The sequence below is a fragment of the Amblyomma mixtum genome, chromosome 1 (genome assembly GCF_055824585.1).
Source record: "Amblyomma mixtum isolate Tamu chromosome 1, ASM5582458v1, whole genome shotgun sequence".
NCBI classification, from domain to species: domain Eukaryota; kingdom Metazoa; phylum Arthropoda; class Arachnida; order Ixodida; family Ixodidae; genus Amblyomma; species Amblyomma mixtum.
The window spans coordinates 267631965-267644902 of NC_143012.1; the positions used below are offsets into that span (position 1 = coordinate 267631965).

The 12938-nt window shown below is 43.5% G+C and overlaps 1 protein-coding gene across 1 annotated transcript in view; it reads left to right on the forward strand.

Annotated features, from left to right (window-relative positions):
- Positions 1-6313: 6313 nt before the first annotated feature.
- LOC149371635 (fatty acyl-CoA reductase 1-like) overlaps positions 6314-12938 on the forward strand; it is a 37872-nt gene continuing 31247 nt past the window's right edge. The window contains exons 1-2 of the mRNA XM_089580827.1: positions 6314-6439; positions 7470-7586. Of these exons, the coding sequence (XP_089436953.1) occupies positions 6347-6439; positions 7470-7586 (210 nt within the window). The 5' untranslated portion in view covers positions 6314-6346. The remainder of the gene's footprint in view (positions 6440-7469; positions 7587-12938) is intronic.

Genomic DNA, 12938 nt, shown 5'->3' on the forward strand with positions numbered 1-12938 from the left:
AGAAAGCATAAGCTGCAAGCAGGTGCGACAAGTCGAGACTTGAGTAAGCTGGGAATACGTGACGGATGGTAAAACTGAACAGGGCCTCAATGTCAAAATTGTTGTGAAATTAAACAAATCATGAAGTGAGGGCCAAAAAATCCTGTGGGTTGTGTATGGTGCAAACTTGATATATCGTTCATTAGTTATTTATTGGCATAAAATATTTTCCTAGAAAAGAGAGAATTTTGACCATGACACAAAACCAGTGCCCTTTATCACAGCCACACAGAAAAAAAAAAACCGTTCTGAAAGTTGGTGAACTTGTTGATAACTATCACCAGTTGAGCGTCCGAACGATAGGAGACGTAGTACGAATTGAAACAGAAGCCGCGCGACCTGAACGTCTGAACAACTACACTGAACGAAGATCTCTTCTGACTTAAGGAACGGGTCTGGAATGGCTCTGATACGGTAAAAAAGGTTATTACATGTGACGAGACGTATTGTTTTCAGTAAGATCCAGAGACAAAAGTACAGTGATTGAACTGGCAAACATGCGATGTCGCAGAAAATGAAAAAGTCGAGAATGCACAAGTCGAAACAGAACGCAATGCTGATTGTTTTCTTTGACATCAAAGGCGTGCGCATGGTTAAACGGTTACCACCGTCAACGTGACCGTAACCTTGAGGTTCGGAACAGTTTTAGAGAGCGAATGATGAGGAATAGACCCGGCTTAGAGGCCTGGATGTTGATTAAATAAAATAATAGGTGCTCCCCCCCCCCCCCCGTTAATGATGAGCGCTATGAATACTAGGTTTGGGAATTATCTGGCTGTAAACTACGACTCTCGCTTGGCTTATTGTATATACGAGTCCTTGCAGTTATGAGAAAGATTTAAAGCTATGGTTATAATATAGACGAATTTCCTCAAGGTGGTCTAAGAGCATGAGGTAGTTTTCGTTGCTAAGTGTGGTAACTGTCCAGTGCTGTGTGTGTTTTGAAAATGAGCGTATTTGTTGGTTCATTGTGGATTACGGTGTTGGGTATTTGCGCTAATTGTCATTTGTTGGGTGGCGTGAGATGGCGTCTAAATTTCTGCCTGAAAGTGAAGTCAGGATAAGAGTGCAATTCACATTGGTCTTCGGGTCAATTGGATAGGTTAGCAGAAATACTTAAATTGATTTCTCGAAACTGACGAACCGACAACAATCGCTTTGGCGCACGACCAATTCTAGAAAACACACCTCTCATAGCATACTTCACGAGTGCACCTGTGGCTAGCTGAATGGGCTAAACGTTTCTCTGCTATGAGTGAATAACGCAGAAGACGCGGAGACAGCAGTGATTGAGAGTAGAAATACGACGTAGAAATGAATGATAACACTCGCAACACACGTGAGCAGAGCAAAGTGGGCATTTTTTTTTTTATCACGAGACCACGCTCCTCGTCGTCACCTTCTTGGCAAAACCAAAATTAATCTGCGGGGGAGATCATTGTGGTCATCCCTCTTCAGGCTCTCGGGAAGGACAGCCATTGACTCGCTGATGGGGGTGTCAATGTACAGACGGGGTGTAGCCTTACACTGGCCTGTCGGCAATCGCTCCGTCTGGGTCACTGATTTAGATAATTGCGTCTCTGCCACTGTTCCATAAGGCAAATGTCCTCTAAAAACTTCAAGAGTGATAGTGACACTGATCGCAACTCAGTTCGGGAGCCCTCAGGGTACACGATGCGAGAAACGTCGTCCTAGAAAGCGTTCAGTCTCCTCATGTTTTCCATGAGTGTCTTATGCTCGGCACAAAAATGCGGGCTCGCTAAAACGAAATGAATCACATCACCCACAACATCGCAGTGTATGCACATGGGTGAGGCGGTGCGTTGAATCTTGTGAAACCATACCGGCGTAGAGGCAAAGTTCGTGCGTGGTTGAAACAATAATGTAGCTATGTCGTGCGACAAGCCTCGAGTAACGCAAGAGAGGTGCAGAGGTGGGCCAAGGGTAGAAAAGTGTTGCCCCACTAGCTGCAGAGCGAAGTTCTTGTCCTTTGGGACAGGCACCGAAGATGGATAAGACCGGGCGTCTCGTGTTGAGCAAGGTCTGCCGCCGTGTTACCAGCGACTACAACGTGAGATGGTAGCCACTAGAAGCACTCTGTATATGCTTTGAACTGTGGCTTCGTCGGCCAGGTGAGAGCACGGAGGCAAAATTTGCAAGAATGCAAAAAGGAGAATGGCGACTCTCTGTGGTTTGCGGAAATACAGACGTTTAAGGGACCTTGCACTGCCAATTATTCAACCAAAGGGGACAATACTACTCTTCGCAGGCGCCCAGTTCAAGATATTTTATTATGAGGCCCTAAAAATTCCGCTCGGCAGGACTGCTTATGCATGCTCACAGAGTCATCGGTGTAAACTTGCAGCTGCCCTCCGTAGACGCTGTTCAGATGTTCAAGAACCAAGAATCTTACTTTCGCCAGAGGTAGCGATTGTGTTGTGCGGAAGCCTGGGATGCCGAGGCGGCGATGAATGCCATCAAACCATTGCGGGTTCTACTGACATTTGTGTCTCGTGGGTGACCAAACTACTGTGCTTAGGGCATGAAGGGCTGCAAAGAAGGGACTGCGCCATAGCTAGTAGTCGACGAATCATGACCTGACCTGTCTGGACCTCTCCAAGGCGAAATATTTTCAGAAGCAGTTTTGTGGAGGCCTGTAGACGTAACGGAAGGCATTTGACTCCTGTAAGACCTTGCTAGAAGAAGCCTGGCGTGTAACGTCTAGCGGAGTCTGCAGGTGTGGCCTATTGGTGATGTCAGAGAGCTTATACTGGCAGTCTTATGGTGAAGAAAAAAATAGCTTTAAAATAGCTTCAAAATTGTTGAACGACCACTGCCCCACATCGTACATGTCAAATATTTCAGTACATTTAACATTGGCAGCGGGGAAGAACCAATGCTGCACACCACTCTCTTCCACGTCAGACGTGAGTCAATGATGACGCCCAGGAACCTCGCGTGGCATGCCTTATGAATCTGGGTTCGTTGCGTTCTAAGCGCGTGCAGAGAAGTTTTTCGCCCAAGGATTATCAGGTATCACAGAGCAGGACTTCTTTGCTGACGGAGAGAGACCTACCGTGGCCAAGTGGTTCCGTATTGCAGAAAGTACCCGCTGCGCTATCACCGCTAGACGCTTATGCTGGTAACCGGATACCCACAGCGAGATGTCATCGGCGCAAATGGACTTTCGCACCGGTGTACGACCGCATGATAGGGCAGTCGTCTGCGCTGCAATAGTAATGCTAAACAACTGAGACAATAGCACACTTCCTTGCGGCACTCCTTCAAGAAATTTTTGGAGGAAGCGTCGAATGCGCCCTGTCGGCATCATGTGATGAAGCTGGGAAATAATGGCTCCTGGTAGGACACAGTCATAAGCCTTCGACACGTCTAAGGAATAAGGCAAGCGTTGAGAGGCCTTTGCTCTTGTCGGGCTCAGTGTGGCTTACTAAATCCAAAATGCTGTCCTGCGCGCCGAGACGGGAACAGAACCCAGCCATATATGGTGGCAAGAAACCTTTTGTTTCAGCCGAGCAGGAGAGTCGGTTGTAAACCAGTCTCTCCATTAATTTCTTGACGCTCGAAGTGAGTAACAGCGGTCTGTACAAAGAGAGATCCACGGTGTCTCTCTCGGGTTTCAATACAGGCACCACCGATCATTTCAACCACGCTGATGGAGTGTTTGCTATTTCCTAAACTTCATTAAAGGCCGCTGCAGTGGCTCAGCGGTTATGGCGCCGGACTGCTGACCCGCAAGATGCGGGTTCGATCCTGACCACGGTGGTCGAATTGCGATGGAGGCGAAATCCTACTGCCCCGTATACTGTGCGTGCACGTTAAAGATCCCCAGGTGGTTGAAATTTCCGGAGCCCTTCACTACGGCGTCCCTCATGGCCTAAGTCGAGTTTGTACGTTAAACCCTCATAAAGCAACTAACAAAGTTCATTAAAGGAATCTAGCAGATTTCGAAGTCTTTCCACCGAAATATTTCGAGTCATTTGATTGGTCACACCATCAGGACCCATTGCGGATCGTCTTCGCAATACAGCAAGAGCAGTCTGCAACTCTGATTGTGAAGAGAGGATCCATGGCAGCCCACCTGAAGCCAACGCAAAGAGCGGCAGAGGAATGTTTATCATCCTTGAGTGTAAGCATCGACAAATTCTTCGAGAATACGCGCATCATTGCGGTTTAAATTTAACGCGAGGGTGGGAACAGCGTTAGCCTGACGAGATTTTCCTAAGGAGTGGTTCACACTGACCAAATTTCTGAAACTGGCGTGCATTCACTTATTTTAGAGCAACAAGAAGCCACCTGTTCTCTTCTAAGCTTTTTCGATTACCGTCGTATAACCGTATTTAGCCGAATAAACATCATTTACGAGCCGGATTACCCTAGCTCAGCATTACTGACCGCTCTGCCCTCAGCCTCGCAGGCAGAGGTGTCGTGCAGAGGAGGAAACTTTCTATACATCGTGCACGAATCCTCGTATATTACACGGTGTGGGAGTGTTTGCTCAGGGGAGATGTACTTATCATAGGATGATAAAATCACGAATTAGCCTACACTTCAAGATGGAGCGGAGGAAACTAGTGAGAAGGACGCCCACTAATTAGTTAGCGGTAAGAGGAAAAGCAGCGAAATTTAGGTTGTCGCTACAGAACGTACATTCATTTTTAACGAGGAATGACGACAGTGTCCAAGAAAAGATTGATAATATCAAAGATATCACTACGGACTAAGGAATAGAAGTAAAGGTGAAGTGGCTAGCTAGGCAGAAACGCCAAAGCATGATATCCTTAACTCCATAGATGCAGGAGGACTGGCAAAACTGTCAAAGTTGATCAATAGGCATAAGGTTATCAACACAGAGTATTACATGTAGAGAATCCACAATGCTATAAAGAACGGAGGACGCTTAAAAGCGGTCAGTAAGAGACTAGGCATACGGAAGAAAGAGATGTACAGTCTTTGTAAAAAGTATACAGCCAAAAGGCTTTGTTTCTGGTCTGTGCTGTGTGGCTCGTTGTGTATAGCCAGCGTTTCAAATCTCAAGAAGGGGAGTGGAAATCTCGTCCTCGACTCATGGGAACCTCTGGACATCAAGCGGTGCTGGAGTACAGCGCTATACGGCTTAGAAGCTGACCTCTTGGGCTGTATATTTTTGACAAAGACTGATTTGGTTTGTGGGGGTTTAACGTCCCAGAGCGACTAAGGCTATGAGGGACGCCATAGTGAAGGGCTCCGGAAATTTCGAACACCTGGGGCTCTTTAACGTGCACTGACATGGCACAGTACACTGGCCTCTAGAATTTCGCCTCCATCAAAATTCGACAGCCGCGGCCGGGATCGAACCAGCGTCTTTAGGATCAGCAGCCGAGCGCCATAATTTTTACAAAGGCTGTACGTGTTAAGAAACAAGTACATATTAAAGAGGGCACTGTCACTACCAATAGGTACTATATTTAATGCACATGAGGACTTCTACACAGTAGCCTAAATAATCAGAACGATAATGACGGAGGCAGGGGTGCGGTGGAATTGGACTTCTCTCGGTACACGAAAGTGGAAGTAAAGGAAGCCTTAGAAGAAACGCAAAGGGAGGATGCACCTAGTGTCGACCAGGTAACGTTCATTTGTAACTTACAGCAGCTTCGGCCTCCCTTGCATAGACGGATAAGCATAAATTTCATCACATGGTTAGGGATGATAAGAAGGACGCTTCAGCTGCCCGTGGAGGAAACTTTTATAGTTTTCCACTGGGCAGATATTTCATTTAAATATGTTTTGTTATGTTGGTGAATTCAGATGTGAAACCCCTCAGTACACTTTAAGCTTTCAAAAATTTTAACCAAAGTTTGTAATAATTTCTTTTCACGGGCCAAATAAAAAAAAAACATAAGGATTTATGGTTTTAGTTTGGTTTTATGGGGTTTAACGTCCCAAAGCGACTAAGGCTATGACAGACGCCGTAGTGGAGGGCTGGGTTCTTGCATTCGAGAGATTCGTATCCATTTGGACATCCGGCAGCCCTTAATTTCTGAAGAAATCGCACTGAGCATACGAACTGAATACACGGAAGCCTTTCGCTTCCGTCGAAATAAGGCCGTCGCGGTCGGAGACTGAACCTTTAATATCGCACTCAATGGCCCTACAGAAGGTGGGCGGTGGTTTTACGGGGCCCATTCAATTCTTACCTGCCTGCCTGTGAATTCATCTTAAATGTAAATCCTTCCTTGTGTCTGTTTTGAAGAGATTCCGCTAGCTGACAAAAGAAGTCCAGCCGCACAAAACCCTGCCGTCAGCAATGGCTCCTGGAGAACACGGTGACTCCCAGGTTGCTGATTTCTACGACGACAGAGTGGTTTTCGTGACTGGAGCAACAGGCTTCATAGGGAAGGTGAGCATGCATGTTGCATCGCCTCTCATAGTTTATACAGCATTCTAATGACTTATTTGCCTGCCAGCTATATTCAGGGTGTTTCACCTCAGACTGCTAGCAATATTGAAAAATATGCTTTTTGCGTTATCAGAGCGCTCTCGTCGGCATAGCACTGTCTGTGGTGGTGTGCATCAGAATGCACTTTAGACGGATTAGCATGGACCTTGCTTTGTAGTTTAATAGAATTCATGCATTGCTCAACTATTTTTAGTTAAAGGAAGGTTAACATGAATAAGGTGAATTTGAGAGGACCGATTTAATTGATCAAGAATTACAACCCAATATTGGACAATTTATGACGTTGAACCGAATTAGCGCTATTATTGTTTTTAAGGACCATTGAATTAGAACCTTTTAAAAGGCATATGCAAACTTATACTTCAAAAGAAGCCTCGTATCTCTGGTTACCAAAACACGGTGATTTTAAAACAGTTTTCTCCGCGTCGCATTTTGAAGTCAATTTATTTTGAAGTCAAGTTTTGAGAAAGTATGACAAGTGAACATGCCTTGAAAAATGTCTCATGTGACTGGTTACAGCATATCAAATACATTTTCTTTTTTCCTATTCTCTAACAGCCATTTATCAGTGAATCAACTTAGACGTACGACCCTTTTAGATACATGTTCAAGAAGGATCCGAACGCACTATGTTATGAAACTTTTTTTAGTACTTAGGTGTTACACCTGCACAAGGTCCTAAAAGCGCATGCTTTGGCCCATCCTGCCGACATGTACGCATTCAAAACTGCGTTTCTAGATGCATTGGTTCTTTGAAATACCTGATATTTAGAACAAACCTTCCATGCCGTAGCAGATATTTTCATCTTTTTAGCCCGGAAGTACTAGAGATTTGCTGCAATCCGTAAGCTGTACGCTGAATTGTTAAACCGATGCAATTATATCTTTTTTGTTCTTTCTATTCAACACCAACTGTTTTAATCTCTTATTGAGAAAGTGCGCAGTATCCCTAAATCTGTACACGTTCCAGGTTCTGCTGGAGAAACTGCTGCGATCTTGTCCCGGGTTGAACCGAGTCTACGTTCTTGTTCGATGCAAGCGCGGAGAGGAACCTGTGGCCAGGATGGAAGCGGTGCTCAACATGCCGGTAAATTATGCATATACGCTTTTACTCAAAAAAGGGTTGAATATTTGTTCGTTCGTCGACCATGATTTTACCAAAATATTGTGGTAGAAGTTATTGAAATGCTTAATGCCAAATACTAATTAGTGTTGAAGGGCAACTGAAGACAAATTCATATTGGCATGTATCGACAGTTAACCGAGTTCTAATAGCAAAGACGGCACTTTAACTGAAAGCGTAGCTTTCATGTTCTAGAGAATGCTAAAAACTGGAACGTAGGTGTCACCACCACTGGCCGCTTTCAAAAGGAAACTGCGGAAATGCCGAGTAGTTGTATTGCGCGTGAATCTAGGTTGTTTAGACGTACAGCAGTTGACTTCCAGACGGCTATCATGGAGTCCTTTTTGGTCTTGACGTCCCGAGCGTGCACTGAGTGGGAAAAAATTCTTAAATCCAATTTTCTCAGCAATAAGCGTGTCTTTTGCTGCCGGACTGTTATAATCAGAATCATCATCGTCATCATCATCCGCTTGACCTTGCACACTGCAGGACAAAGGCATCTTCCATATCTCTCCAATTAACCCCGTCCCGTGACTTCTTAATCTCATCCGCGAACTTCTTACTCTCATTCACCCACTTAACTTTCTGCCGCATCCTGCTGCGATTGCCTTCTCTTGGAATACAGCCCGTTACCATCAAGGACCATCGGTTATCTAGCGTCCACTCTAGGTACCCTGCCAAGCACATTTATTACTCTTGATTTCGACAAGAATCATCCAGTTGATCAGACAGGCTTTCGTAAAGGGTACTCTACAATAGACCATATTCACACTCTCAGTCAGGTGATAGAGAAACGCGCAGAGTATAACCAACCCCTACATGTAACGGCTATAGATTATGAGAAAGGATTTCTCTCATTGGAAACTCCAGAAGTCTTGCAGGCATTGCGCAATCAGGGTGTGGAAAAGCCTTACGTTAAAACACCGGAAGTTATTTGTAACGGCTGCTCAGCCACCATAATCCTCCATAAAGTTAGCAATAAAATTCCAATAATAAAGGGTATCAAGCAGGGAGACGCGATCTCGCCAATGCTATTCACCGCCTATTTACAGGAGTTATTCCGAGACCTGGATTTGGAACAGTTAGAGATAAGAGTTAATGATGAGAACCTTAGTAATTTGCAGTTCGCTGATGACACAGCCTTGCTAAATCACTCAGGAGATGAAATGAAAAATATGATCAATGAATTAGGCAGGCAGAGCAGTACTGAGGGTATAAAAATTAATATCGAGGAAACCAAAGTAATGTTCAAGTCTCGCAAGGGAACAGCAGTTTACAATTGGCAACGAGGTCCTGGAGGTGGTATGCGAGTACGTCTACTTACGACAGGTAGTGACCGCAGATCCGTATCACGAGATTGAATTAACTAGAACAATAAGAATGGGGTGGATCGTATTTGGCAGGTTCTGTCAGGACATGGATGGCAGTTTACCAGTACTCCTCAAGAGAAAAGTATGCAATAGCTGTATCTTATCTATTTAGCAGAAACGTGGCGGCTAACGAAAAGGGTTCAACATAAGTTAAGGGCAGTGGAGCGAGCTATGGAAAGAAAAATGGCAGGTGTGACGTTAAGAGGCAGGAAGAGGGCAGAGCGGGTCACGGATGAAACACGGGTTAGTGATACCTTAGTTGAAATCAAGTGGAAGAAATGGGTTTAGGCAGTGCATGTAATGCGAAGGCAAGATAACCGCTGGTCCTTAAGGGTAACAGACAGGATTTCAAAGGTCGGAAAGCGTAGCAGGGTGCGACATAAAGTTAGGCGGACGAATGATATTAAAAAATTGGCAGGGACAAGGTGGTTGAGACTGGCTCAAGACAGAGTTCATTGGAGAGATATAGAAGAGGCCTTTGTGCTGGAGTGGGCGTAGTCAAGCTGCTGCTGCTGCCGATTATGATGTTGATTTACACAAATCCCTTTCAAAGCACCCACTTATTAGTGCGTGCGCTTGCTTTCATGTAATAGAATTTGTACACACATGTGTTAGTTGGTGCTGCAATCTCAGGAGGTTCTAGAGAAGGTTAGTAATTACACTTTTCCAACCAACATTGAAGAGGAGTATGATGTGTCATTACCTGACTGAGGTGACGGCGCAAGGCTCTTTCTCGAGAGCGCTGCTTTCGAGCTGAAAAGCAGTACTCAGAAGTATTCATGAATGCTTTTCATAATGCTTTCAAGGAATGAAAAACATTTCGATCGTCCAACATGCAATAGCGGGAGAGTTTCGTGGTGGCATACATGGTGGCGTATGCCACCACGAAACACTCCCGCTGCGTCAACGATGCCGTTAACTGTGCAGAAAGTGTTCTATACACTACTGCAATTAAATTGTGATCAGACGAAAGCAAAACAGTGCCTACGTGAAATTTAATATAGTCATTGAAGCGTGTATGGTCATAAATCATACACTCTTCAAGAAGGCCATCGAAGAAGCTGTCTCATAATAACCATGTATACCACAAGTCAGTCACAATTTATCGCTGTACACCCACCCACTCCTCATGTATTAAAGTCCTTCATCGGAGCCTTCGAGGTATAAATGAATGAATAAATAAATAAATAAATAAATAAATAAATAAATAAATAAATAAATAAATAAATAAATAAATAAATAAATAAATAAATAAATAAATAAATAAATAAATAAATAAATAAATAAATAAATAAATAAATAAATAAATAAATAAATGAATAAATAAATAAATAAATAAATAAATAAATAAATAAATAAATAAATAAATAAATAAATAAATAAATAAATAAATATGTCTTCATAGACTGCGAACGCTTAATCATACCCCTCTGATTTTCTGTAACGCCACATTTCCGCGGGCCGCCAGGAGGGGTCTGTGAGCCTGTTTCCTCTCTGGATCAGAACGTGTCATGATTTGCAGAGGATATTCTACTATTCATTTTATACAAGAGGCTGCGATAACAGAGCACTAAATGTCACCATTCGCCGTCGGAGGCTGGCTACGCTGTTTCTGCAGTCGACAGCTGTCTGGCTCTAATGTTCGCTTCCGTCTAAAAAGGTCTTTAACCTTTCCAAACAGGTCACTATTTCTGTCGCATCCTTATGATAAACGAAGTCAAATTCATTTTGAAGCACAACAATGTTTGCAGAGAATCTTGCGACCATGAGAATAGATGTTACTCCGCTTCCACTGTTCAAAATTATGGTACTGTTCATTTATTTATTTAACAGTATTGCAGCTTTCTACCGACAGCTTCCCACCGAGAGCCTACCTGACGGGAAAAAAGTGGCGCTTATCTTTTCTTTGTTTTCACGTAAAGGCACATCCTCGAGCAACACACACACACACACAAATGAAACAGTGAAACGATTCAACAGATACAAATGGTAAACTGTACAAAATTCAATAGAAAACAAACGCAGAATAATATAAAAAACAGCACGGGCACATCTTAGAAAAAGTCAAAACGGGAAATGTTATCGAAAATAACGGATGTTTTCAATTTCTGTTCTACGTTGAGTCAGTGGTACATAAAAGAGAATTCATAACAAGCGTGAAAAGTACTAATAACCTGTTGTGATGAGTCACAGCTGAGAAAGCGACCGGGATAACACATTTGTCTTTTTTTATTGATGAGTTAAATTTATTCGACTCTCTGATTATCCGCGGAAAGACTGATTACCGGAATGTGTCACTAGAAAAAGAATACTCGTTTAACGCATGCCTCTGTTAGTGCCGTGTTATTCTAGACTGAGAATACGAAATGTACTGAGTGTTATCAATTTTGTAATGAGGATGCATAATTTGAAAAAGGAATTTTTGCTGAGCTTGTCTTGCTCTCGTGGATAATGTGCTAAGGTCCGAACAAGCTAAGAGACGCGAGGGTGAGTCTGTGCGATGATATTTGCGGTCAATGAACCTTGTTGCTTTAGTTTGTATGAAAGTTTAGCTACGTTTGTAGCTGTATCGGGCAGAAACGGTAAGGCAGGCCTAAAAGGTTAACTTAAATTGAGAACAACGCAGCGAGCATGGAGAGGAAAATCACTGGTGTGAGGTCAAGAGATAATAAGAGAGCAGAGTGAGTCTACGAGTAGGAAGAAACGCGAGTTATTGACGTTCTTGTCAAAATCAAGAAGAAATGGGCATGTGCAGGGCATGTAATGCGAAGGCAAAATAACCGACGGTCGTTAAGGGTAACGGACTGGATTCCAAGATAAGGCAAGCGTAGCAGGGAGCGGCAGGAAGTTAGGTGCGCGGATGAGATTAGTAAGTTTCTAGGGATAAGCTGACCGTAGCAGGCACAATACCTAGTTAATAGGAGATATATGAGAAATGTTTTTTTCTGCGGTGGGCGTAGTTAGGCTGGTGATTATGATGATGATGATGGTCATGGCTGCGATAGTGAAGATGAGTTGCTGTAATGTGGTAGCGTATCCTCAAATAGGCCTTACAATGTTTTGTAAGCTACGAACTTCATATTAATTTTAACGCAATACAACACAACTCATTTTAGCGTGCTTTGAGCATCCTTTTAGATAAAATAGCTTCTTTAGCGGAGTAGTCGTAATATTATCTACGCGTATTTCCCAATAAACGTGTCATGCTAACGTTGTTCCTAACTATTTCTGTTTGTAAGCTTCGAAAACGATGTGCCATTCACAATATAGCTAATGCGGGGAGAATTGCTTTTTCCTTGTTGCTGTCATTGCCGCGGATTTATATATTACTCCACATTTCCACATGAAGCACCACTCGGCTAATGAGTTAAGGGATTTAGAAAGAAAGATTGGCCGTTATAGCCGTTAATATCTTCAGATATGATGCAATCATTGAGTTCAATATGATGAGCTCAATTTTCCACCTTATATTATTGGTTATTATAGCATTAAAACAATCGGAGGGCGCTTAAGGCTGCTTACGTGCTCTGAAGACGAAAGCAGTGCTCGACCTGGACGCAGTTTGTGCACTGAAGAATGAAACGGGGGGGGGGGGGGGGGCTAGTAACGCTTGCCGTAATAAATATCAGGAGCATGGGTAGGCCGAGAACCACGCCTTGTTAACTCCAGATAGGACAGGGACAGTATCAGATGGAATATGGTAGAACATAACTAATTGGAAGCGATGTGATAAAAAGTGTGTTATCCAGGCAGGGATTCTTCCCTTCCCGACAACCTGTTTTATGTTTGCATTTGGCTGATTGTGACTCGTGGCTCACGCACTCAAAACCTTTAGAACATGACGTAAAATATTGTCAGTTGGAGAACGGTTATTAATGTAGAGTAAGGCCATGAACTGCCTTCGTTATTTGAGTGATGGTTTATAAGCGTACCCTAAACCATTGAC